This window comes from Callospermophilus lateralis, chromosome 19 (assembly GCF_048772815.1).
Source record: "Callospermophilus lateralis isolate mCalLat2 chromosome 19, mCalLat2.hap1, whole genome shotgun sequence".
In the NCBI taxonomy this organism is placed as follows: Eukaryota; Metazoa; Chordata; class Mammalia; order Rodentia; family Sciuridae; genus Callospermophilus; species Callospermophilus lateralis.
The window spans coordinates 36,796,895-36,823,254 of record NC_135323.1 but is presented as its reverse complement, the minus strand read 5'-3'; the positions used below and the strand labels follow the sequence as shown (position 1 = coordinate 36,823,254).

Here is a 26,360-nt window from a genome sequence, read left to right as displayed (position 1 = left end):
TCCGCTCTCACGAATGGGATGGTTGTGGATTTCGGCGAGTGTGAGGACTGCTGGATGAAGCCGTGTTGCTTGGGATCGAGCACATTGTCGTCACGGACGCCGCGCTACTCTCGTTTCTGAACACTTTCTCTGGTAACTGCGTTCCTCTGGGCTCGACACGAGGAACCACAGCGCGGGAGCCCCTCCGCTGTAGCTTGGTTGGGCCCCTGTCGTACGCACGTGGCTGGGCGCTAGCGGGCGCGCGAGGCGGCCTGGGAGTCGGAAGCGCGGCGCGGAGCCGGGAGAGGAGCAGCGCGGGCCCATGCAGGACGCGGAGAACGTGGCGGCCCCGGAGGCGGCCGAAGAGCGGGCCGAGCCCGCGCGGCAGCAGCCGCCGCCGGAGGAAGAGCCGGCGGGGCCCGGCGCGCCCGAGGCGGCGCGCGTCGAGGACGCTGAGGAGGAGGCGGCGGCCGGGCCAGAGCCAGAGCTGAAGGCCCAGGCGGAGGAGGTGGTCCCCGGCCCGGCCGCGTCTCCGCCGCCCTCCCACGAGCCCGCGCCGCAGGCCGAGCTTCCCGCCCCCGCGCAGAGCTCTGCCTTGGCGGAGCAGGTCAGCGACCCGCCTGCCGATGGCCCGGCTCATGCGTCGGCAGAGGAGACTGGCGGATCCGAGGGCAGCGCGGCCGAGGCCGAGCCGCGCGTGGTGGAGAACGGCGAGGCGGATGAGCCCTCCTTCAGCGACCCCGAGGACTTCGTGGACGACGTGAGCGAGGAAGGTGAGGCGCGTGAGCATGGCGGAACCTTCTGGCTGGTTCCCCTGCCTGGGCACAAATCCGGTGAGGGTGTGCGCGAAATTCAGCCAGGCCGGGAGGGGTGCCCGCCTGCAGCTGCTGTCGCTGCGTGCATCGGGTGTCCGGACCCTGCTCTTTCCTCTCCAGACGGGGTTCGGAGAGCTCTTAGGAGCTCGGTGTGTATGAGTAGTACCATCTGGGGGGCAGAGCCTAGCAGAATGCACCCATTTCCGGGCCCAGGACCCCGGAGCTGACCAACCAGATCTGAGCAGGCCGAAACGAAGGGATAGGTGGTGCAGAACTTGGTGCAGTGTTGTTCTACTAATTTCTTAATAGAACAGTGCCAGGCAGAACCTGCCAAGTTCTCATCCTCTTTTTTTTAAGTCTACAGAGAAGACCATTACTTTTTCAGATTTAATGGCATTTAAACATTTTTAAGCGGCTCCCAGTTACTGTCATCGTTGTTTTACAGTTTTTTGATATAAAAATATTTTAGCGTGAGGAGCAGAGTAAACACCACGTACTATGATATAAAGACTGTGAGCATCTATTCTGCCACTTTTCCCTGAGGAAGTGTGTCCCTTCGGGTAAACTAGGTTACTAGGATTATAACCGGACTCTTTGTCCAGACCGGTGATTTCTTTAACACACCAATTCCCGCCCCGCGCCCCATCCCAATATTCTTATTTATTTATTATGTGGTGTTGAGGATCAAACCCATTGCCATCAAGCGTGGGAGCTCCACCTCTAAGCTACAACCCCAGCATCTAACACACCAGTTTTGTTTTCTAATTTTTCTTAGTTATACATGGAAACAATATCTTTATTTTGTTTATTTTTATGTAGTGCTGAGGATTGAACCCAGTCCCTCACATATGCAAGGGAAATGCTCGGCCACTGAGCCACAATCCTAGCCCTGTTTTGTTTTTTTAATCTAACTTTTGTTTATAGGCTCATTTTGAAGCCTTGGTTATTTATTTTGCAGTTGAGTTTTAAAAAAATCATTCTTTAAGACCATCACTCACAGATTGGAGGGGTGTGTGTGTGCCCGCGTGGGCGCGCCCCCTGCTAACATCATAAGTTCAACCAGGCTGGGTGAAGTCCTAGTGGGTTTCTGGGAGCCTGTATGATCCTGATATTGCAATGTGGTCCATAGGGAAGGGAGGCTTCTTGGTCCTGAGGAGCCATGTATTTTTCAGTGTATGTGTTCTTTACAATATATATATACATATATACACACACATATATATGTGTGTGTGGTGTTGGTGCTATACCACTGAGCCACCCCCCTCCCCCACTCTTAAGGCCATAGACTGGTAAGGTAAGACCATAGAAGTGTCTCCCTTTAAAAAAATGGACTGTTTTTAGGAGGAGTCGTGCAGAGTCTGCCTTGTCCTGTTCTTTTTCTTTTTGAGACAGGGTCTCCTAAGTTGCCCAGACTGCTCTTGAATTTGGGATCCTCCTGCTTCTGCCTCCTGGATAGCTGGAATGACAGGCCTGTGCCTCAGCTGCACCACAGTTCCACAGTCACATTTTAATCTTTTTAAAAAATTAATTATTTTTTTATTTATGTTTTGGTGTTGAGGATTAAACCCAGGGGTGCTCAACCACTGTCATATCGCCAGCCGTTTTTCACTCTATAGAGACAGGGTCTCACTAAGTCACTTGCCAAGCTGGCTTTGAACTTGGGATCCTTCCGAGCCACTGGGATTATAGGCATGTGCCATCACACCTGGCTCATTCTTTAATTTTCATCTTCCGTTCTGGCTAAAATTTGAGCCCCCTCGAGTTTGGCCATACAAAAATGTGAACAAAATCTCTTAACTTCTAATGTCATCTTCTTTGGTTCATGAAATATTATTTACCTGTATATTTGCTATTTAGTTTTGAAAATTGTTTCTTTTTTTCTGGAGCCAGATGGGGAATCCAAGAGCCAGGAGTAACCCAACAGTGATCAAGATAGGTCTCCCATTGTGTAGTTACTGCATTTATTCCCTTCCCAAATACGGGCAGATTCTTATAGACTAGGTAGATGCTTTGAGCTTGTGGGAAGGAGGCATAGTTTGTAAAAGCTGAGGTTTTTATTATAAGCCTTGTAAGTTCAGATCCGGCTTAACAGGCCTCCTAATTGTATGGTGAGCATTGCTTTAAAAATAACCCAGAGATTTTACTACAGTGTCTTTTTTTTTTTTTTTTTTTTTTAATTATTGCCATTTTAGGGCTGGAACTGTGGCTCAGTTGGTAGAGTGCTTGCCTGGCTTGTGTGAGGCCCTTGATTCAATCTTCAGCACTGCATTTAAATAATAAATAGATGAATGATAAAAGATCCATTGACAACTGAAAAATATTTTAAAAATTATTGCCATTTTTTATGTTTATTCTCAGTGGTCTTTTTAATTCTGTTTTGAAACCACGATTGTGCTTGGTTCCACTACAGTTTCTACAGTGAAGATTTCTGAGATTGCTGTTTCTCTGAGCTGCCTCTTTTCAGCTTTTTTCCTTTTTGACTAGTCTTCATTTTGAAATTCAGGTGGTGGTTATTTTTGGGCCAGGGGTTGGTGGGAGGATACTGGGAATTGAACCTGGGTCCTGTGTGTGCTCTCACTGAGCTTCACACCCCCCATCAATTACTTTAACTTTTTTTGTGGAAAATTTAAAACATATACAGAAGCTGAGAGAATTCACCTTTAGCTTGTGAGAATGGAATGGAATATTTTATGACATCTGTCACGTTTAGCATGTTGAAATTCTTTTTCTGTGGGGGTTACCAGGAATTGAACTCAGGGGCATTCAACCACTATGCCACATGCCCAGCCCTATTTTATATTTTTTAAAATTTATTTATTTATTTTTTAAAGAGAGAGAGAGAGGAGAGAGAGAATTTTAATATTTATTTTTTAGTTATCGGCGGACACAACATCTTTGTTTGTATGTGGTGCTGAGGATCGAACCCGGGCCACACGCGTGCCAGGCGAGCGCACTACCACTTGAGCCACATCCCCAGCCCCTGTTTTTTTAAATTTAGAGACAGGGTCTCATTGAGTTGCTTAGTGCCTCACTTTTGCTGAGGCTGCTTTTTGAAACTCAGCCTCCTAAGCTGCTGGAATTATAGGTGTGCACCACTGCACCTAACTAGCATGTTGAGATTCTTGAGTATAATAATGAATTAGGGTATAGTGTTCAAACAACTGGAAATATGTATAAGAAGCCATTCTTCAATGATGTTTAAAATTACCTGGTAATCTCATATTGACTGTATTTGCTGATGTGGTTTCATGTGATGAGTATGCTTTGAAGGCAGCTTTAAAAGGTATCTTTATTTTCTAGCTCTTAGTAATTTACTGCTTTCTAGGCGCTCTACCTGGGTTTAGTGCTTATATAGAATGCATATTAAAAATATAGAATTTGGGCTGGGGATATAGCTCAGTGGTAGAGCCCTTGCCTTCGATTCAATCCCTAGGACCACAAAAAATAAATTTAAAAAATATGGGATTTACTTTACTCCATCTGATACTCAGTTTTACTTCCCTTGTGCCCATCTCCAGCTGGAGGTCCGGTATTTTTAACAGTTGGCAGTGCCCCAGGGTCATTGTGTCACCCACCAGTATGTGGGCTCCAGGCTGCTTTCTGGGACCTGTTTATTTCTCTCTCTCTTTTTTTTTTTGGCCCTAATACTTTTTACTCATTTTCTCTTCCATTTCTTTTATTCTAGCTGGCCTTTTTATGGAAATGAATCAGTTCTTCAGCAGAAGTTTGAGAACTGAAGTTTTGGGGTTTAAATGCCTGTCTGCCTTAGTACTGTCTTCCAAGAGCCTATTGAGATATTGAAATAATAGGAAGTAGCATTTACTTTTACTCTCTGCCCTTGGTTCCTGGCATACAACTCTTAATAACCTTGGGATTGCCAATATATTTTTTGTATTATATTAGGTGACTACTGGCTGGAGATTCCTGAGTAACTTTGAGGTGAGGATGCTGGTTGCTAGAGGAACAAACTATGTAATCTTAGGGAGAAGGGCTGAAGGTTGAGTCCATTACTAGTGGCCAGTGACTTAAATCGGTCATGCAACATAAAGTGTTTTTTGGATTCTATGAGCAGCTCTAGCAGATAGTGCCTGGTGGTGGGCTCTGACTGGAGAGGCAAGATAGGCTTACTGAAACAGTCCCTGGCCTGTCTCCTTGTTGGATTCCCTGGTCTAAGGCTGGATAGCTCACCTGCACAGGATAGTAGGCACTGGTCTGGAACTGGAGAGTGGGAGGAAAGTGGGTGTTCTCCACACATTTATTTCTCTTTTTAATTATTCACTTAGTTCACTAAAAAGATATTTCTTCCTCCCTAAATTTTCTAGTAATTTGTATTCACTAAAACAAAAGTATTGTGAATATTTCTAGCACCTCAATATTTGCATATTTGCTAAACTCTAACATGAAAAACTTACTTTAGTGTCCTGCATTGTTGACACTGTCATGGAATTTTGCCCAGTTAATTGCTAGAAACCTTTTGAAATCTAGGGATCTTTGGAAGATCTAGTATTTGGTCTTCAAGTTTTCTGCCTTGTTTGCATTTTGCATTATTAAAAATTTTTTAAATTACTTTCAGGTCTTCATTGTTGCCAGAATCAGTGGATAGATCTTGACTGTTTATAGTTATATCAAAGGCAGTATGTACAGTTTTCTTGATTCTTCCATGTTTAAGTTTTTTTTTTTTGTTTGTTTTGTTATTTTTAATTTTATTTTTTTTTTTGGTACCAGAGATTGAACACAGGGGTGCTCGACCACCGAGCCACATCCTTAGCCCTATTTTGCATTTTATTTAGAGACAGGGTCTCAAGAGTTGCTTAGTGCCTCGCTTTTTGCTGAGGCTGGCTTTAAACTCTCCATCCTCCTGTCTCAGCCTTCTGAGCTGCTGGGATTATAGACATGAGCCACCAGGACTGGCTCATGTTTAAATCTTGAAGTGAACTGGGTCATGATTTTTTGTGTCATAGTAAAAGCATTTAAATTAGATCATTGATCCCCCTCCCCAAACTTGTCAGTCTTTTTAGTAAGCTAATGTATTTTTTGGTTTCAGAAAGTCATTTGACAATTCTTTTACTCACACAGAATTACTTGGCGATGTACTCAAAGATCGTCCCCAGGAAGCAGATGGAATCGATTCAGTGATTGTAGTGGACAATGTTCCTCAGGTGGGGCCTGACCGACTTGAGAAGCTCAAAAATGTCATCCACAAGATCTTTTCCAAGTTTGGGAAAATCACAAATGATTATTATCCTGAAGAGGATGGAAAGACAAAAGGGTAAGTCTGCACTCCTATCATTGAAATGCCATGTGTGTATTTTGCTGTCCACATGATTATAACCTGTTGTGGGAACTCACTGTGAATGCATGCCGCAATAGTGGGCATTCATTTATTTAGGCCACCCCCAGTTGGAAACTCTCAGAAGCTGGATTTTGGTCCTGGGGTCAGCATGGAGGTAGAATGAACAAGGTGACTTGTGTTGGCTGCTGACTTGGGAAGAGTCAGAGTCTGATGAGCTTGAAATTGTCCCCCATAGTAGTAACAGGGATAAGGGTTTGGCTGATCTGGATGCTGGCAGAGTGTCAAGAAAATTTTACATGTGGAGTTTTATGCTGATATCCTTTTATCCTACATTTTAATTTTTTTTAGAGTTTTAGATGGACACAATACCTTCATTTATTTTTTATGTGGTACTGAGTATCGAACCCAGTGCCTCATTTGCCAGGCAAGTGCTCTGCCACTGAGCTACAACCCCAGCCTCTTATTCCACATTTAACATCTCTGAAATGGGGTGCTTCTTGCAATCTAGGTGAAATTGTTGCATCACTGCTTAATTAACATTTATTAGTGTTACCAAAAAGAGTGGTATATTTTTTAAAAATAACGGTAGTGCAATTGCTTTTTCTGTTCAGAATTAGATCTTTCATGTCGATAAGTTATATTCTGATTCCTTTATGTTGTTTTTTATGGTGATGGGGCTAGAACCCAAGCCTTAAAGCACATTAGGTTAACCCTGTGCAACTAACCTAGTCCTCCATATTGGCAAATTTTAAACACTGTGATACGGTTTTCTATTATGACTTTTCCTGTTTTTTTTAACCCAGTGTTTTACCATTATAAAAGTCCCCTACCTGTAATCTCACTGCAAGTGTGTACCTCTCTGTTATATACCCAGGAATCAAGATTGTTGAGCTGTGCAGACTGCCTGCCCATGGTGCACTGGGTGATGTGCTGTGTATGGTCCAGTGTCTGCTGCCAACAGTTTTGGGGAGTTTGTTTACTGCCTCCCAGTCTTGTCAGAGCTTCTCCGTTAGTCTTTCATGTAAATGCCAGCTTTTGAGAGCACAGTCATCTCATGGGAATGAGAAGATGATAAAGTTGTTTTTAAGTAAAGTTTTGAAGTTTTTAAAACTACCTAGGATAGTTTGTTTCTGGAAAAAATATCAAGTAGAGGTGGTGCTGCTGACGTTTTACATTTTGGGAAGTAGGTTGAAGGATGACTTTTTTGTCCGGGAGTTGCTGTGCTATAAGTTTTCTTAAAATTAACATCCTCTGAGGTCCTTTGTAACTTTGCATTTCATACATAATAGTAGACTTAAAAAAAAAAATGTAGTTGTAGATGGACAGAATGACTTTATTTTTTTTTGTGTGTGGTGCTGAGGATCAAATCCAGTGCCTCACGCACACTAGGCAAGTGCTCTGCCACTGAGCTACAGCCCCAGCCTAATAGTAGACTTTTTTTAACAGCTTTACTGAGATAATTTATATCTAGTAAACCTACATCATTTTAAAGTATAATATTCGGTAAGTTTTGACATAGCTGTACACATCTTGACATCACCAAATGTTTCCTATATTCTTATTATCTTGTCTATAGCTTATAACCCCTAAAGTAGAAACTTTGAATCCTCTAGTTAGGAATTTCATTCTTCTTTGGGAAACTACTTGGTCTGTCAGTTGTACTTGGTTCTTGTTTGACTGCCTAGTGTTTTATTTATTTATTTATTTATTTTGTACTGGGAATTGAATCCAGGGATGCTTTACCACTGAGCTACATCCCCAGCTCTTTTTATTTTTTCAGTTTGAAACAGGGTCTTGCTAAGTTACTGAGGGCCTTGCTAAGTTGCTGCCTTCAAACTTATGATCTTCCTGCTTTAGTCTTCCTAGTTGCTTGTGCCACAGTGTATGACTATAAAAGAGTGCACAAGCTGAAATTGCTCTCTTTCACACTTCAGGTATATCTTCCTGGAATATGCGTCTCCTGCCCATGCTGTGGATGCTGTAAAAAACGCTGATGGTTATAAGCTCGATAAGCAGCACACATTCCGGGTTAACCTCTTCACCGATTTTGATAAGTAAGTTTAGACTTGACTGGGGAACATGAACATTGATATGTGCGAGTGTGTGAGTGGTCACCCTTCCTCAGTGGGTGCTACTGCCTTAAGACCATAGATGTCTTGTTGGTCAAACAAAATGACAGTCATGAGTCTTGGCCCCATGCTCTTGTCCAGCAGCTCCCCTAACCAGTCCTAACACTAGCAGACACTTAATTCCTTCCCTACCTCTGGTGTGGGCTGGGAGGGGTGCAGCACTGCCTGGGCTTGCACTGTGTTCTCTAACCCTACCCGGTCGTCAGTGTGTGCTGCTCAGCAGTGTCTGTTCTCCAGGTATATGACGATCAGTGATGAATGGGATATTCCAGAGAAACAGCCTTTCAAAGACCTGGTAAGTTGTATAAAACCCATATCTAAATAGTTAAAAGGAATGCTGGATATTTTGATTTGAAGTTAGTTATTCCTTGGCAGTTAAAGACGTTCACAGAGTTTGTTCTCTCTCTAGGAGTTAGAGTTATAAATGATATTTTTTCTTTGATTAAAAGTAATGCACCAGGGGTTGGAGTTGTGGCCCAATTCTCAGCACTGCATATAAACAAATAAATAAATAAAGGGGGGCTGGGGATGTGGCTCAAGTGGTAGCGCGCTCGCCTGGCATGCGTGCGGCCCGGGTTCGATTCTCAGCACCACGTACAAAGATGTTGTGTCCGCCGATAACTAAAAAATAAATATTAAAATTCTCTCTCTCTCTCTCTCCCCTCCCTCACTCTCTCTTAAAAAAATAAATAAATAAAATATAAATAAATAAATAAAGGTCCATCGATAACTAATAAAACATTAAAAAAAAAGTAACGCACTGTTATTAAATCCCTCCTTTTTTTTTTTTTTTTTTTTTAAAGGGAAACTTACGTTACTGGCTGGAAGAGGCAGAATGTAGAGATCAATACAGTGTGATTTTTGAGAGTGGAGACCGGACTTCAATATTCTGGAATGATGTGAAGGACCCTGTCTCAATTGAAGAAAGAGCGGTTTGTATTTGCAGCCCATGGGTCCTTAGTTATTTTGCAATTCCTTAACAAAGTAGAACTTTGTTTCCATTAGAAAGTAACAAAAGAGCTAGGTGCAGGGGAGTACATCTGTAATCTCAGGAGGCTCAAGAGACTGAAGCAGGAGGATCACAAATTCAAAGCCACCCTCAGCAACCTAGGGAGACACTTTCTTTAAAAAAAAAATGAAAAAAAGGGCTAGGGATGTGGCTCAGTTGTTGAGCGCCCCTGAGTTCAATCCCCAGTACCAAAAAAAAAAAAAAAAAGAAAAAAGAAAAGAAAAATTAACGGAAGAGCAGGTGTGTTTTTTTTTTTTTTTTTTTCCTTTGAGATAACTCTTTTGAGAACAGCTTCTTTTATTCTTCTTCCAGCTTTGAAATGAGTCCTGAGAAGTATATGGTAGATTCACTGACCCTACCTTTTTCCACAGAGATGGACAGAGACATATGTGCGTTGGTCTCCAAAGGGCACCTACCTGGCAACCTTTCATCAGAGAGGCATTGCTCTTTGGGGTGGAGAGAAATTCAAGCAAATCCAGAGATTCAGTCACCCAGGGGTTCAGCTCATTGACTTCTCACCTTGTGAAAGGTAAGCTGGTAGCCTTGTTAGCAGCCTTCTATGGTTAATTTTTTTTGTACCTGGAATTGAACCCAGTGGTGCTTACCCACTGAGCCACATCCCTATTTTTATTTTGATAGGATCTCACTAAGTTGCTTGCTGAGTTGTGTGGCTAGCCTTGAACTTGTAATCCTCTTGCCTCAGCCTTCTGAGTTGCTGGGATTAAAGGCATGAATCACCTTGCCAGTCTCTAGGGATAATTTTTTTGCAGGGGGCTGAGGTTTACCAGGGATTGAACTCAGGGGCGCTCAACCATTGAACCCCATCCCTTGCCTTATTTTGTTTTTTATTTAGAGTCAGGGTCTCACTGAGTTGCTTAGTGCCTTGCCGTTGCTGAGGCTGGCTTTGAATTCGAGATTCTCCTATCTCAGCCTCCCAAGCTGCTGGAATTACAGGTGTGTGCCAATGCACTCTGCTCTAGAAATAATTTTTAAAACCTTTTTATCTTGTGGTAATTTCAAACTTAAAAGGAAAATTGTGGGAAGAATACAAAGAACTTCCATGAACTTTTTCTACTGAAATTCTTCAGTTAGCGTTCTGTTACTATTGCTTTGTCATTTTCTCTGTGTATGTATGTAAAACTTTTTTTACTTGACCTTTTTGGGAACATAGCAGTATGTGTAGTTTAACATTATGTAGTTTCCCCTTAAATGTAGTTTCACATTATTACAGTTTTATTTTCTTGTTACTGTCTTATTTATAAATTAAACTTATCATAGATATGTGGCATAGAAAAGATAAACAAGTATATGTGGTTTGGTATGAGGCTTTAGACATAGTTGCAAACTCTGTACCTGGGCCTGGTTAACGTGTAAATGTTGTGTATGGTAGTTGTGTCTCTGAAGACATCTTTCCCTGTCGTTTGATTTTCATATTGACTTGTTAAGACAGAATCAGATATCCTAAAAACTTTTTTTTTTTTTAAGAGAGAATTTTAATATTTATTTTTTAGTTTTCGGCGGACACAACATCTTTGTATGTGGTGCTGAGGATCGAACCCGGGCCACATGCATGCCAGGGGAGCGCGCTACCGCTTGAGCCATATCCCCAGCCCCCTAAAAACTCTGTATGTTCTGGATCAGTCTGATTACTTGAGGCATCATTTAACTTATTCAGTCTTATGGTTTTTGTAAGCTAAATTCTGGTGGATATTTCTTAAAATTGATATAATAGTTTTTATGTAGTGTATTTGGAGCACCCAATTAATTCCTAACCATTTTATTTATGTCTGGTTCAAAGTAATTGATGTGTCTCATTTCAGCAACAGTATATTAAAACTGATAGAGACACTTAGCCTGAGACATACAGGCATACCAGGCTTTATCTACTGTGAAGCCTTTCTCAGTTCCTTCAGGCAGCTAGTTCCACCTGTATTCCTGTAACTTGCCACATTAAGTTATAATTGATTTGTTTACACATTTGTCTAGATCTGCTTGAACAGAGTCTGGGATTTCTCATTCATTATTGGTGAAATGCTTGGATGGTTGGATTCTTTGATTATATAAATTGCAGTGGGAAAAGTCTATTTTTAGTTAAGGGCTTCATCAGTTGCTGTAGTTTAAGGGCAGTCTGAAAGATCCAAATAGGGAATTTCATACCTGGTGGTAAAGGTGACTCAAGCTGTGATTTTTAAAATTTTTATTTATTTTAAATTTTTTTAGTTGTAGACGGACACAGTATCTTTATTTATTTTTATGTGGGGCTGAGGATCGAACTCTGTGCATCCTTCTTGTGTGGCAAGCACTCTACCACTGAGCTACAACCACAACCCTCAAGCTGTCATTTTTAATTTGGCTGATTAATCTGGTGTCAGAGCCACACCAGGAAAAGATGCAGTCATTGAAAGCCCTGAAGAAGCTGTTTGCCCTGCCTTTCTCAGTCTGCTTGCTTCTGCTTTTCTGCTGCACATTGTGAAGAGGGGGCAGTCTGGTTAGGAAATCTGCACTATGTGTGAACAGGGACCAGGTGTTAGGTAAATAGTTGATGTTTCCCTTTGGAGGTATACTTGATTTCCTTTGTAGGTATATTTGATTTTTGGATCCTGTGTCCATCTGTTCTGCTTACCTGGTTAGTCTTAATTAACAGTGGTAAAGATGCTGTGAGAATCGCACACTGCTCCTTCCTCTGGGCCAACCTACTCACGCAGACTCTCATTTGGGGTGTGTGTAGTCTGCCCTGTGCTGATCTTGGTGGAGACCCCATTCTTGGGGACTCTTGCACCACCCTGGTACTGAGAGTGGATGAATGTCTCACACCTGCGCAGGCTGGCTTCTCTCCCTCCTTTGAGAATGCTTTTTGAGGGATCAGAGAGCATTCTAGGGGAACATGGTGTGTGGGAACAGTGCTGATCCCTCAAGTCTTGACTGCTTATTCTGGGTGTTCTATGCCTGTGACTTCCTGTAGCTGTCTGTGCTGGAGCTCAACCTTCAGCCCCCACCAAGGGGAATCACACTCATTGTACACCAAGTCACAACCTCACCGTGTCTCCTTCTCTTTCAGATACCTGGTGACTTTTAGCCCGCTGATGGACACTCAGGATGACCCTCAGGCCATAATTATCTGGGACATCCTTACTGGGCACAAAAAAAGAGGATTTCACTGTGAAAGCTCAGCCCATTGGCCTATTTTTAAGTGAGTAGATCAGAGCAGTAAACTGTGTATAGCTGTTTCTTTTTTCATTAAGGTAGCCTGGCACTTCTTTTTTCTTCTTAGGTGGAGCCATGATGGTAAATTCTTTGCAAGAATGACGCTTGATACCCTTAGCATCTATGAAACGCCTGTGAGTGATTTTAAGGATCTCAAAGACAGACTAAGGTGTCTGTTGCTTATAGTTGTCAGTACTCTTGCTCAAGGATATAATGCTTTTCCTTAATCTGGTGTAGTGAAGGGAAGGCGGGGCTCGACACACACCTGGTACGGGTGCTATACTCTCCCAGTTTCTCATGTTCTGGATGGAGCTCTTGAATGTTTTCTGCCTTGAATTGTGTGCTTTAGGCAGTGGCTTTGGAAGTGTGTGTTTTGCTTTTGGGTAGGGGGAGGTGGTTTTGCCCTCTTTGCCTATTACCCTTGGTGTTATACTGTTCCCCAGGTAGACTCAGTGGGTACTCGTTCCCTTTTTAAATAATTACATGTACTATTGAGACATTGGCATGATCTAACTCAACTATAATCCTCGTTGGTTTTTTTTTTTTCTTTTTTTGCAGTCAATGGGTCTTTTGGACAAGAAGAGTTTGAAGATTTCTGGAATAAAGTAAGTAAAAATTTCTGTTAGATTGGTATAAATGTGCTCTGGCTGCTCTAATAAAACATCATAGACTAGGTGACTTCAACAGAACTGTATTTTTCTCAGTTCTGGAGTCTCAGATAAGGGACCTACAGATTTGGTGTCGGTGAGGGCTTCCTCAAAGGTGAATGTCTACTCCCTAACCTCGCATTGTGAAAGGGTACTAAGCTAATTCACTAGGGCCCCAGCCTCATAACCAAATAGTCTTGGGCTGTACCTGTTTTTGAACTGGAGACTCTTCAGGTACAGAGGCTTCAGCTTCTTAAGGATGAGCATTGGATGAAAGATCTTCCCTATTGGTCCAGTGATCTGGGAAGTGGGAGTGGTTAGGTACCAGTGAACCACAGCGTGTTCTCATTGTCATGGACAAGCATTCATGTTTTTATTCATCTGAATGCTCTTGCCACTGTAAACTACCCCTAGTCCAAGGATGTTGATGTATCTTACTCCTTTTGTGTTTCCATTCTTTGGTATAATTTGGGCTTATAATTAATAATGAAATCAGGACCTGGCTCCCAATAAATATAAAACAGGATTTTGCACATAAAAAGATGTTCTTCAATATAGAGGAACTCACAGATTGTTTGTTAAAATAGCCACTTTATGGGGAAATTTATAGGGTAGAGGGATTTACGCCAATTCTTCAAGTTTTGACTTGGGTGCTTTCCCCTTTTGCACCTTAATTAACCTTTAAATTTCATGTAGCTAGATCCATTAGCCTAAAATTAATTTTACTTGCCTTGTAGCAGCAGTACTTGGTGGCTAAGAGTGTGGGAGTCAAGCTGCTATGTGACAGTGAGTAGGATTAGTAACATCTGTTTTTCTTACAATCAAAATGAGTGTAACGACGCCTCAGGGTTATAAGGACAGCTAGACTTCACACAGAGTACCTGCAACAGTCTGGAATGTACTGTGTGTGGTGAACTAGGTATCAGTTTAGTGTTAGCTGGTCCATATGCTAGTGTAGCTTTTACAGAGTGAGTTCTGTTCTTTCCTTTTTCAGTTTTATAATAATTTAGTTTTTGTATAACATTTTATTTTCTTTGTCCTGTAGAGACTTTTCTTGGTCTCCTGGTGGTAACATAATAGCCTTTTGGGTCCCTGAAGACAAAGACATTCCAGCCAGGGTAACCCTGATGCAGCTTCCTACCAGACAAGAGATCCGAGTTAGGAATTTGTTTAATGTTGTGGACTGCAAGCTGCATTGGCAAAAAAATGGAGATTATTTGTGTGTTAAAGTAGATAGAACTCCAAAAGGAACCCAGGTAAGTGGACATCAGAGGGAATAGGTTGTTCCTTGTACTTGGTTGTAAACTAGTTGGTCTTTTTTTTTTGGAGGATGTTAGCGGAATTTTTTAGATTTTGAGATTATTTTCAGCCCCACTTCATACTGAAAGTAGTTAGCTGGCATACTTTAGTAAGAACTCTTTGACACAGTCTACCTGAGAAATATAACTTCTTTTCTCCATGAAATAACTTTCTGGTCTGTATTTATTATCTTTGACATGAAAACTCTGAGGAGATGGAGGTTTTAGTGTTTTGTTTTTTTGTATCAGGGATTGAACCCAGGGGTACTTAACCACCGAGCCACCTCTCTTGTCAACCCTTTCTAAATTGTATTTTGAGACAGGGTCTCATTAAATTACTTAGGGCCTTGCTAAATTGCTGAGACTGGCTTTGAACTCATGATTCACCTGCCCTCAGCCTCTCAAGTTGCTGACATTACTGGCCTGTGCCACTGTGCCCAGCGAGGCTTTATTCTTTTAAGCCTGTTCTGTTTTATTTGTTAATAGATAATACACTCAGTTGCTTAGCATTCACATCGGTAGTAGAAAAGAATGCATTTTCTTTTTAAATACAGAAAACATTTTCTTTACGTAGTTCCATACCCAGATTTTTTATTTGTACCATTTTATTGTTCGCCTTATCAAATTACCTGAATTTTCCTTTTGGTGGAATTATTCACCTTCCCTTTCCGTTAATTTTTCCCTTTTAATTTTATTAGTAGTTGAATAACTATTTAAAATTTAAAACATTGTATTGCTTATTTTATTGTTTTGAGGGCAACATTTGTTTTCACGAATCATGTAATCAATATTCAAGGTAGTTCTCCTTTATTGAGACATAGAATCTTATCCTCATATAATAACATAGGCTAGGCATGCCTGAGTAACTCAGTGTAATTCAGGAGAATGTCAGATTTCTAGGAAGGACAATAATGGGTTTAGAAAAGAGTTCACAAAATGTCAGCAATGATAATGTCTTGGAGAAGGTTGTGTATGAGATTTGAATTAGGAAAAAATAATCTCTTTAATATACAAGAAACAAATTTGATACAACCATCTGGATTACAGGAAAGTTGAATGTAGCTTTTTTATTCATTATTACCCATATGATGGTAAAGCGGGGGGGGGTAGTTGTAAGTTAGTTAGAATGAGGAAATATTTAGTACACATCTGGAGCTTCTTTGCCTGAGAGAGTATACTGTCTGAAAGTATAAAAGAGGATCAACAAAAGCTTGAATAAATCCATGAATGACAGACATGGTTGGGTATGAAGGCCAAGTTCAGGGCATGCTCCTCATCTCTGAGCCTTGAAGTAGCAAAAGGTCACCATCAAAGTCATTAATTTTTTTTTTCTTAAGGTGCAGTTAACACGATACATGATAAAACTCACCTTTTAGTGGTAAGCCAGTTCAGTGGCTTTTAGTATATTTACAAGGTCATATAGCCACGGACTGTTAATTCTAGACCATTTTCTTCACTCAGACGAGAAACTCTGTACCCATTAGCAGTTACTCTCCATATCCCTCCTCACTCAGGACATCTGGTAATCTACCTTCTGGCTCTATGGATTTTCCTATTTTGGATACTTTCCACAGTCTGTTCTTCTGTGTCACATCTTTTATTTCACCTCTTCACAGTTCATCCATTTTGGCATGGATGAGAATGTGTAAGCATTCATCCTTGTTTATGACTGAATAATACTTCATTCATGTTCACTTTTGGATGTTGGCTGTGGTGAGTAGTGTAGTGCCCTGCTTTTGGACATACTGCTGCTTAAAGATCATGGTGCAGATTGTTCCACTGTATCAATGTAATTTGGTCTCTGTTAATGGACCTTAAAGGGCACTTGGGAACTTCTTTAAACAAGCCACAGTGAGTATACCCTCAGGGTAGTTAGAGTCAGCACAGGTCTCCACTGTTCTCTGCTGCATTTGTGTCAATTTATACTCATAAGCATCAGGCACCCTTCTTCATGGGAGAATTTTAATCCCATCAGTTATTTGGGAGTGGTTTACTAGTTGTAAGAATTTATTCTTTTATTAAATTCTTTAAGTCTTTTTCTCCTGCTTTCAATTTCCAGAATGTCACCCCCTCCCTTTTTTTTTAAATCAGGGTGTTGTCACAAATTTTGAAATCTTCCGAATGAGAGAAAAACAGGTACCAGTAGATGTGGTTGAGATGAAGGGTAAGCTTCATTTTATTGTCTTGTGGTGGGATGGGCCTCCTGTACTGTTTTGCTCTTGACTTCTGCAGCATTCAGCTGACCCCCTAAGCAATTGTAAAGGGTGTACTTGCTCTGTGAATAGCAATCTCTAGACCTGAGCATGTGGAATTGCAGTGGCTTTTGTCCTTTTCAACAAAAAACAGCCTTTAGGTTTTATAAATGCTGGTTAAAGTTGCCCCACTTTTTCCCCCCACACCTCTGTGACCTGTAGCACAGGAGCCAGGAGGTGTAGTTGTTTTCATACTTAGAAGAGAACATGTGAAGAATGGGTTTTCTTTCCACATTTAAGACGCATCACAAGTGGTGTCTCAGAAAATAAAAGTAGTTCTTGATCTAACAAGAGGCAAGCCTTTTTTGTTTTTGTTTTTTGTAACCTTAAAGAATATATATGTGTCTGATTTCTTGAATGAGTTTCCTTTTTACATTTTGGTGTAAAAAGGGTCACTTTACCATGGAGTTATACCTCCAGTCTTCTGTTTTTATGTTTACTTTTTTTATGTGGTAGTGCTGGGAATTAAACCCAGGGCCTTGTGTATGCGAGGCAAGCACTCTACCAATTGAGCTTATCCCCAGCCCTATTTTTAACTTTGAAACAGGGTCTCACTAAGTTCCTGAGGCTGTTCTTGAACTAGTGATATTCACACCCCTTGCTTAAGATTTGACGTTTGAGGGTTGGAGTTGTGGCTCAGTGGTAAAGCGCTTGCCTTGCACGAGCAAGACCCTGGGTTCAATCCTCAGCACCACATAAAAATAAAGAAAGAAAGAAAGAAAAAAAGAAAGATATTGTGTTCATCTACAACTAAAAAATATTTTTTAAAAAAAATTAGACGTTTGACTCGTGTGTATCTTTGTGTGTATACTGTGGTCTCTGAGGTTGCGAGCAGCAATAGTCAAAATAAGGAATCTAACATGAATTCCCACTGTGTATGTTCCCAGTGAATAATTATCCATGTTTCACTGTTAATGAGAAAACCTGACTTGTAACAGGGTTCCTTACTGTCACGAACAGTGCTGTTTTTGCCTTTATCTGGGAAATTACTATGTGTTCTGTTTTGTTGTTGTTGTTCTTCCATGAAGAAAAGGAGAAAATACAGAAATGAAAAAATGGTGAAATGTGGCCATTGTGTCAGGGCAGAAAAGTCATAAGATTCTACTGCGGGGGACTGGGGTTGTAGTTCAGTGGTAGATCACTTACCTTGCATGCATGAGGCACTGGGTTTGAATCTCACCACATAAAAATTAATAAATAAAGATATTGTTTCCATCTAAAACTAAAAAAAAAAAAAAGATTCTGCTGCAGGCCTAGCATTGAGTATAGGAAGGGGGTGCCCTCAGGCCCACCAAACATTGGCCAGACCTACTGTGGGTGTGACTCTTAGGAAAGCAAGAGCTTCTGGGACGGAGGATGAGTTTCACCTAAAGCATCTCATGCAAATTAGATCAGCTTCTTGTGTCGCTTATGATGAAGTCTTGTGTTGCCCAGAGTGGCGTGGAACTCCTGAGCTCAAGTGACCTTTCTGCCTCAGCCTTAGAGTGCTGGGCTCCAGGCATGCACCACTGGGTTCAGCTAAGTCTTTTGCTTTCAGCTTCTGTAATAGTTGCCTTTTCTTGCTGTCACTTGTTCTGTGGGCCTTTTAGTAAATTTTAAGAACTTTGGGGGCTTTTATCTGGTTGAATAGTGAACATCTTAACTGATTAGAATGTTCTCGTAAATGATCACAAAGGATGCTAACTTTTTTATTGATTATAGAAACCATCATAGCCTTTGCCTGGGAACCTAATGGCAGCAAGTTTGCTGTGTTACATGGAGAAGCTCCACGGATATCTGTCTCTTTCTACCATGTGAAGAGCAATGGGAAGATTGAGCTCATCAGTAAGTGGCCTGGCCCATCTTGGGCCCCCTTTCCTTGACAGACGAGCGTAGGTGATAGGATTTGGTTTTTGCCAAGAGTGAGTGGTGTACTGAACTGGTCACACTTCTGAGCAGGCCTGAGTTTGATGTAAATATGGCAGCCATGGTTCAGGTGATGTGCATTTATTAGTGAGGCTGAGATTCTTCATGGGAAAAGGCAGCCATGGTTCAGGTGATGTGCATTTATTAGTGAGGCTGAGATTCTTCATGGGAGAAGGCAGCCATGGTTCAGGTGATGTGCATTTATTAGGGAGGCTGAGATTCTTCATGGGAGGGAACTTCATGACCACAGAGCCTAAGCTTCTGTGACCCTGGATTTTTTTATAACTTGGGGTTTCTCAGACCCCATCTTCTTTCATTGGTCTGAGTGAAGTTATATTTTGTCCTTTTATAGCTAGGTGTTTGGTGGGGGGGTCACTTGATTGCATACATGTGCATGTCACTTGGCCTTCGGGGTCCTTCTGACCCAAGGCCTATCATGTCTCTGATCACCTAATGGGTACCATGAGCCAGAATGATGAACATTTATAATAAGGGCAATTTTTTGTCAAATTGCCTTCTGAAATTAAAAAAAAAAATTTTTACACATATATAATTTTTATATATGTATGTAATGTTCTATGTATAATGTTCTACATCTAAAAAGAACTCTTGTGCTCTTTTTCTTTTTTTTTTTTAAAGTATAGATTGCATCTTAGATGCACCTAAATGATGGATTTTCTAAAATTGTTTTTCAGAGATGACCAATGGTATGATGTGTGTGTGAATTCTGTACGAGTCCGTTTTTATCAGACCTAGCCTAGAGCAGTAACAATGTATCTGGGCTGTAGAACCATGCATAGGCTCCTCACAGGCACCTCCTTTCCTTTCAGAAGTGTTCGACAAACAGCAGGCAAACACGATCTTCTGGAGCCCCCAGGGGCAGTTTGTTGTGCTGGCTGGTCTGAGGAGGTGGGTCCAGCAGTCCTGTTTTTGTAGCTACACCCTGACCCAGGTCTGTGGGTTGTAGTAGACTCTATGTCCCTTTTCTCTTGCTTAAGAGATGAAATGGTATCGTTGAATTGTGTCACTGTCCCAAACTTGGGTGAGATCAGGCAGATTTCATGGATGGGTATGAACATCCTTCTGTGATTGAGCAAGGGACCTTCCCAGCAATCTAGTTACCCTCATGGGAAGTCCCACATCTTCTAGCATGACTGCTATTTAATTAGATAGCTGTGAGATTATCTTTTAGCAATGAGAACTTTTCAATGTCTCTTTTCCCTACTTCCCTACCATACCAGTTGAATATTTAGAAATAGTAAAGATATTTAGCATTTTACACCTCAGTTAAAAGAACATCAGTTTGTTGCTTAATTCCCTTGCTATTGCAAAGAGGAGTTGTTACTCCATTTTGGGAGGCGTGGTTAGCCTTGGTGCACTTTTTTTCAGAAACAGTAGCATAGTGCCCCACAACCAGCAGTGGTCAGTTGGCTTCTGGTCTCTGCATATTGCCCTGGCCCTCATGCCCCTCAGAGCAAGGAAGTGGGAATGAATATGTGGAGCCTGACTGCTGTGTGTTGTCTCTGCAGTATGAATGGTGCCTTAGCATTTGTCGACACTTCGGACTGTACTGTCATGAACATTGCAGAGCACTACATGGCCTCTGACGTCGAGTGGGATCCAACTGGGCGCTATGTGGTCACTTCTGTGTCCTGGTGGAGCCATAAGGTAGGGGCTGTGAAGCCTCAGCAGGAGAACCAAACTGACTGTTTGGGGACCTTAAGAAAAAGAGCGTTGTGCCTTTCCCATCCCATCAGAGAACATTGGCATTCTTATTTTTAACTTTTTTTTTTTTTTTTAATGTTCTTTGTAGTTGTATATGGACACAATACCTTTATTTTTTGTTTATTTATATGTGGTGCTGAGGATCGAACCTAGGGCCTTAGATGTGTGAGGCAAGCACTCTACCTCTGAGCCACAACCCCAGTCCCTTCCATTCTGTCTTTGACAAAAGAGCTAAGGTTGGTGTCAGTGAAAGGAGGGTTCAGGAATTGTAGAAAAGGTGGAGCCTGGCACAGGAGCAACATCTGGGGAGAGTCATATCCTAAGCCTGGGATTCTGGAGAAGGCTGAGATTGTGTTACTCACACGCCTTTTGGGGGAGAGTAGTATGGAGGTACATCCCAGCTGAGCAGTTTCCTCTGGAGTCTCACAAAAGATTCATAACCTGAGGACTTTTCAAGGGAGCGTTTCTCCCTGCAAGGCCAGTCTGCAAGAGTACAAGTACATCTCCCCACCTCAAGTTCATTGTGCCAGGTCTTCCAAGAACTTCTCTTTGTATTTAATGAGTCTCTTGTTGGTGTATGAACATCTGACCTGATCGTCGCAGATGGAACCTTTGTGATCAAATGGGGTGATTCTGTTTAGTGAGGCAACAAACTGGTAGGAACACCAACTTCCCAGATCTCTCTGGGAACAGTGTCTTGAGTCACAGTCTCTGTGTTCAGATTAGGGTGCCTGGTCAAGGCCCATGTCCAGACCTGTTCAGCTGTCACCGCAATAAGGCCTGCTTTCACACCTACTTAAGGTCCTTATAAACTGCTGGCCACTGTTCTAGATAACTCACTTAGCTAAAGAGTAATGAGGCAGTGAGGAGTCATACCAACACATGAGCTAAGGCACTGCATCCTGCATTAAGGAATGAAAAAACAATGTGGCTGGTGGTAGGTGACTTGCATTCTGGGGCAAGTTCCTTATTGCAGTAGGAATAAACAGGCTTATGCTTTCCCAAGTACCCTGTAAGCTGTGTTCTGCAGTTCATCTGTCTCGTTTGTTCACTGTCTTGTTTACCCCTGCTGAGGGGCCCTTGTTTTTTTCCCTATTGGATCTCAGATACCCAGGATGTCATTGTGTAGCTGCCAGGGTTGCTATTATGTGCAGTGAAGGTTCCAGGGTCTTTTGTCTCCCTGCTGGAGCAGTGACTCACAGCACACACTGTGTTGTAGGTGGACAATGCTTACTGGCTGTGGACATTCCAAGGACGCCTTCTGCAGAAGAATAATAAAGATCGCTTCTGCCAGCTGCTGTGGAGACCACGGCCCCCCACACTTCTCAGCCAGGAACAGATAAAGGTGTGGGATCTCTTGAGCTTCAGTGGAAGCAGTGTGGCCCTGTTTTTTCCCCATGATTGTGGAGGTGGTGGTGGAGGGTAGAAACAGGATATTTCTGGACAGGCCTTTGAAGAGATTCAAGAACAGTGGGGACTAAATGGAAAAGAATAGTTTCAGGATTCTAACATAAATTTTCGGGTTGTTTAAGGAAATTCCGCATTAACTGGGAGGGGTGAACAGAAATGCTAGGAGCTGTTAACAATCTGTGTGGGATTAGGAGAAACACATCTGGGATTTACATAATTGTTAAGTAGGTCAGTGGTATTAGACCAACACTAAAGAAAATAGAAATCCCAGGAAAAAGTCACTCAGGATGAAGTGAAAGGGAAACCATGGTGTTCCTCGTGGCACCAGGTGACTCGCTCTGAAATCACTGAGCGTTGTTTCATGTTGGCAAATTTGAAGGCTGCGTTTGTGGTTCTTGCTTTAAATGTTAAACCCTGAGTGACTTGGTTTTGTTTCAGCAAATTAAAAAGGATCTGAAAAAATACTCCAAGATCTTTGAACAGAAGGACCGTTTGAGCCAGTCGAAAGCATCAAAGGTAAGCCTCACTCTGAAAACTGAGGGGAATGCCGAAGCTGCCATGGCACTGGAGAACCAGTGTGGGTGTAGGGGAGGGTGTGCTACTGGTCTCCATGGGACAGATGTGGGCGCTGCTCCTCCCCTGGACCATTGACCTGTTCTGGGGCAAGGCAAGGGGGTAGGCCAGCAGCATTGGGTTTGGTGTCCACCTTGACCTTGTTGCTGGCTGCTTTTTCAAATATAGGGTCAGGGAGAGGGACAGGAAGAACACTGAGAACTGACATATTCCTTGCGGGAAGAGTTCTCTGTAAATGGAGTGGTGGGTACATTGCTCAACAGGATGCAGGCTGCTTGTGGCAGAACGCTTTCACTTAGGTTAAGCAAAAGCACATGAAGATGAGTTCTGTTAATTCTGTGACTTTCCACTTACCTGTACTTAGGAATTGGTGGAGAGGAGGAGAACCATGATGGAAGATTTCCGGAAATACCGAAAAACGGCCCAAGAACTCTACATGAAGCAGAAAAATGAACGTCTAGAACTGAGAGGAGGTAACAAAGGTTCTGAGGGTGTCCAGCAGTGGAGAGGGCTTCCCAACCCATGGGTGGTGCGACTCCTTAGTGCAGTGCCTCTCTCCTACGCCAGGCTGTGGCTGTAGCTTCTGCAGCTGCCGGTGAGCATCTATGATCCAAGGGTCAGCACACTTTGTCCTCTCAGGGGTGGATACTGACGAGCTGGACAGCAACGTGGATGACTGGGAGGAGGAGACCATTGAGTTCTTTGTCACTGAGGAGGTGATTCCTCTTGGGAACCAGGAGTGACCTGAGCACTGTGTGGTAAGACTGTCCTTGCTGTTTTGTTGCCCCATGTTAGAAAATGTTGGTTGAAGGTGGGTGGAGTGGGCCTCAGGGTCAGCCAAGACTGTGTGTGTGGAATGTGAAGAGCAAGTTCAGAGCTGCTCTAGGGACCTGACAGAAAACCTGGTCAGTTAGAAGATGTCATGAGACACCTTGGATTATGAATGAGGTTGATGGGAAGAGACAGAAGTCCAGCCTGACCATCTCTGGAGGGCTTTGCTAGTGGACAGCCTCAGGGTGCCCACAGGAAGAAGAGTTGGGCACAGCAGCTGTGACTCCCTATGTCAGTCACTGTCAGTTCTGAGATAGAACTGCTTAGTGATTGTCTCTTGTCCTCACTTCATGGCTGTCTAGGGGCAGGAGTACTAAGCCACACAGTTCCTTTGTGTTTGGGTGCTTTGTGGCTACCTGCAGTGGGCCATGGACTCAAATGATGGTGTTTGCGCTGGGAGCTACCAAGGGGCCTGCTCGGCGGGGAGGGCAGCGGCACCTCCTGTGGTTCACCTGTCCCTTTGTTGCAGCATCACCACATCGTGCCCTGAAGCGGAGGCCACCCTTTTGCAGAAAGCCTGCACAACTCTGAATCTGCACCTGTGCTCTCGCTCTCTCTGGGCTGTGAACGCACCTGGGATTCTTCCATCCTGACACTTTTTTGTGCCTTTAAACCCCTGGTGTGCACAGTGGGGAGGTTTCGAGGCACTGCTTTGGTTTTTCTCATCTGGATTTGTCGACCACAAGTGGTTGCTGAGCAAGACTCGCAGCAGTGCTCCTGTCGTCTCCTCTCTTCCTGCGGTGGTGTTCCAGGGGTTCCACCTGCTGCTGAGCTGGGTTTTAGTTCAAGGACTCACTATTCTCTATGTGGGCCAGTGTTGGGTGCGTCCTGGTGACTGGCAGGGGGACAGCATACTGCCCGTGTCCCACCGAGCTCAGGTGCCATGGCTGTGGACTCCGTGGTGCAGGTGTGGCAGATTCTCTCAGCAGGTTGAATGTGGAAATAAAGCAACCCTGTATGAAAAAGCTGTCTTTTCTCCTCTTTGCATGTAGGTAAGCGCCTTGACTCTGGTGCCTCTGTTCCCCTTCTCCCAGGACTAAGGGTCTGTAGCCAGGCCTGGTTGCCCGCAGGGGAGCTGGCAGTCAGTCACTCCACACATACAATTGGCTTCCAGGGATCCTGATGGCAGCTTGGAGAACCCAGCCTCCCACCCACTCTGCTGCCTTACCAGCCATGAGTTGGTCTAGTGGGTCCAAAATAGTTTCTTCAATTTTTTCATTCTATGGGGAAAAAAAAAAGTGCATGTCATTTCTGAGAACCCTTTAGTCTTTCTGGAGTTAGAAAGTTTGTATTGAGTGCATCAGTTCAGCCACTGTGATGTCGTCACAATATTTACTTTTACTATCGAGAAGGGAGAGAACAGATCCCTGTGGCTTCAGTCATTTTCTCTGTAGTGTCTTGCCACCCATCTGTGCCTTGTGATATTGCATTCTCTCCCACCTCCTTCCCTGCATCTCACAGAGCCTGAAGTTGTGCTAAAATAGCAGGACACACGGGAGGGGCTTTCTAGTATCCACAGCCATGCGACATCTGCAAATCTAAGGCATGCTTGAGATGGCAGGATAGGCTGATCTACAGGCAGGGACAGAGGCCAAGTACTGCACTTGAGACACTCAGTTGGCCCCTGAGAGGTTGCTGCCTGGTCCCAAGCTCCTAGCTGAGTGTCCTCAGGAGTGAGGCTGTGCCCCAAGCTTATCTGGCCTGTCATGGAGGCTCCAGGGTGACTGACTGGGTTTCCCTGGGGCATGGAAGGGGCTTTGTACCTTTCCCTTCTTGTGAGACTTCCTCTCCAGGTTTCTCTAGATTCTGTCACTGTTATAGTTCTGCCATGTCTCACCCCTCGTCCCTCGCCCCTCAGCACCCATTTTTATAGTATTCCTGTTCACTCTCAGTGCTTCAAACTCTAGAATGCTCTTTTCTAATTTCATGGCAATGAGAAGGCGGCACACTGTTCTATCATTAACAGGTTTTTAACAACTTTTAAAAGTTTTTTCACTGTTTTAATTTGTAATTGTTTTACATGATTTATAAATAAAAGGATTTCTGAAACACTGGTGCTGGCTCTTCTGAAGTAGAGATGGATTTCCCAGGATGACAATTTTTAGGGGAAGTTAACTGATCGTTCCAGAGCCAGAGGAGGGGGTGTCCCCATTGCTTGGGGGCTGTTGGGTGGGCCTGGGCCCTCTGAAGCCTTGTCTTGGTCCTGTCTCTATGAAGCAAAAAGAGTGCCTTGTTCTGTTGACCAGGCTGGGGCTTTTACTTCCAGGGCAGAGGTTGGGAGACTTAGCTTTTAAAGGGTTGCTCTCCCTCCCTCAAGGGAGGGTATCTGGATACCAAGAAGGGGAGAGGAAAATGACCAAGTGTGAACTGTTCCCTCGCATGAACCATCCAGTGGTTTTCCAAAAGCAGCACAGTGGTTTATGGAACAGGAAGGCTTAAGAGCTCCTGGTGAGCTTAAGGGATTGATTAGCTGGGGCTCACCTCTGCCAACTGTCCAGCTCTAGTTGGGATCCTGGAGGGGGCTCAGACTTGGGCTTCACAGGCCCTGGCTTTGTGTGACTTCATCAGCACGCAAGGGCATTGTCCTGTTTGTAGCGCATCTCTGACTTTGGGCTGGGTCTTCCTGCAACCCCGCTGCCTGCATGGCCTGACAAGTGCAGTCTGCTGCACTAGGTAGGTTCATAGGCAGTGCCTTCCCCAGGGACTACAGTGGAAAAGTTGAGCATAGCGTATAAGCAAGGAATACAAGCTGAGCAGCCTCTAATCAGGCCCTGGGTGTGCAGATGAACCATGTGGGAGGAGAGAGAGAGTCATGTGGAAAAGGGCATTTACAGTGTGGTTATTTCCTTTAGCTGTTGCTGGTTGTCCCTTGAGTGGGAAAGCCCCAAGATGACCATGATCTGCTGCACTGAGGCAGCCCCTGAGGTGGGCTACGGCTCCTGTGTTCAGGGTGGGAGAGGGGAACTCTTACAAAGAGTAGGTGCAGGCCTGTCAGGGCAGGCTCACCATAGACCAGTAAGACCCATGGACATGGGGGTTGCTATGGCATTAGGTGGTACACAGATAGGAAGCCTGCGCTGACTTCCAGTTACTGGCTCATGTGCTCCTGTCTTGGTCTTGGAGAGTTTCTTTCTTTTTTTTAAAAAAAAGAGAAAGAGAATTTTTTATGTTTCAGTTCTCGGCAGACACAACATCTTTGTATGTGGTGCTGAGGATCGAACCCGGGTCGCACGCATGCCAGGTGAGCGCACTACCACTTGAGCCACATCCCCAGCCCCTTGGAGAGTTTC

The 26,360-nt window shown here is 43.4% G+C and overlaps 1 protein-coding gene across 1 annotated transcript; it reads left to right on the top strand.

The window, feature by feature from the left end:
• On the top strand, positions 1–25,119 carry Eif3b (eukaryotic translation initiation factor 3 subunit B). The gene is made up of 19 exons (XM_076840990.1): positions 1–752; positions 5,871–6,063; positions 8,022–8,141; positions 8,454–8,511; positions 9,020–9,148; positions 9,597–9,754; positions 12,284–12,415; positions 12,497–12,563; positions 12,988–13,034; positions 14,122–14,332; positions 16,466–16,538; positions 18,328–18,450; positions 19,362–19,440; positions 20,061–20,199; positions 21,476–21,601; positions 22,105–22,182; positions 22,604–22,712; positions 22,879–22,997; positions 23,540–25,119. Exons 1-18 carry the CDS (start codon positions 302–304, stop codon positions 22,980–22,982), a joined length of 2,397 nt encoding a protein of 798 aa, XP_076697105.1. The 5' UTR covers positions 1–301; the 3' UTR covers positions 22,983–22,997; positions 23,540–25,119.
• Positions 25,120–26,360: the final 1,241 nt, after the last annotated feature.

Bases quoted from the DNA above. Each gene is read 5' to 3' on its own strand.
- Eif3b (XM_076840990.1), top strand. From the start codon at position 302: ATGCAGGACGCGGAGAACGTGGCGGCCCCGGAGGCGGCCGAAGAGCGG. The intron at 6,064-8,021 runs GTAAGTCTGCAC...TTCACACTTCAG, and splicing joins GAGGATGGAAAGACAAAAGG to GTATATCTTCCTGGAATATG. The intron at 22,183-22,603 runs GTAAGCCTCACT...ACCTGTACTTAG, and splicing joins GCCAGTCGAAAGCATCAAAG to GAATTGGTGGAGAGGAGGAG.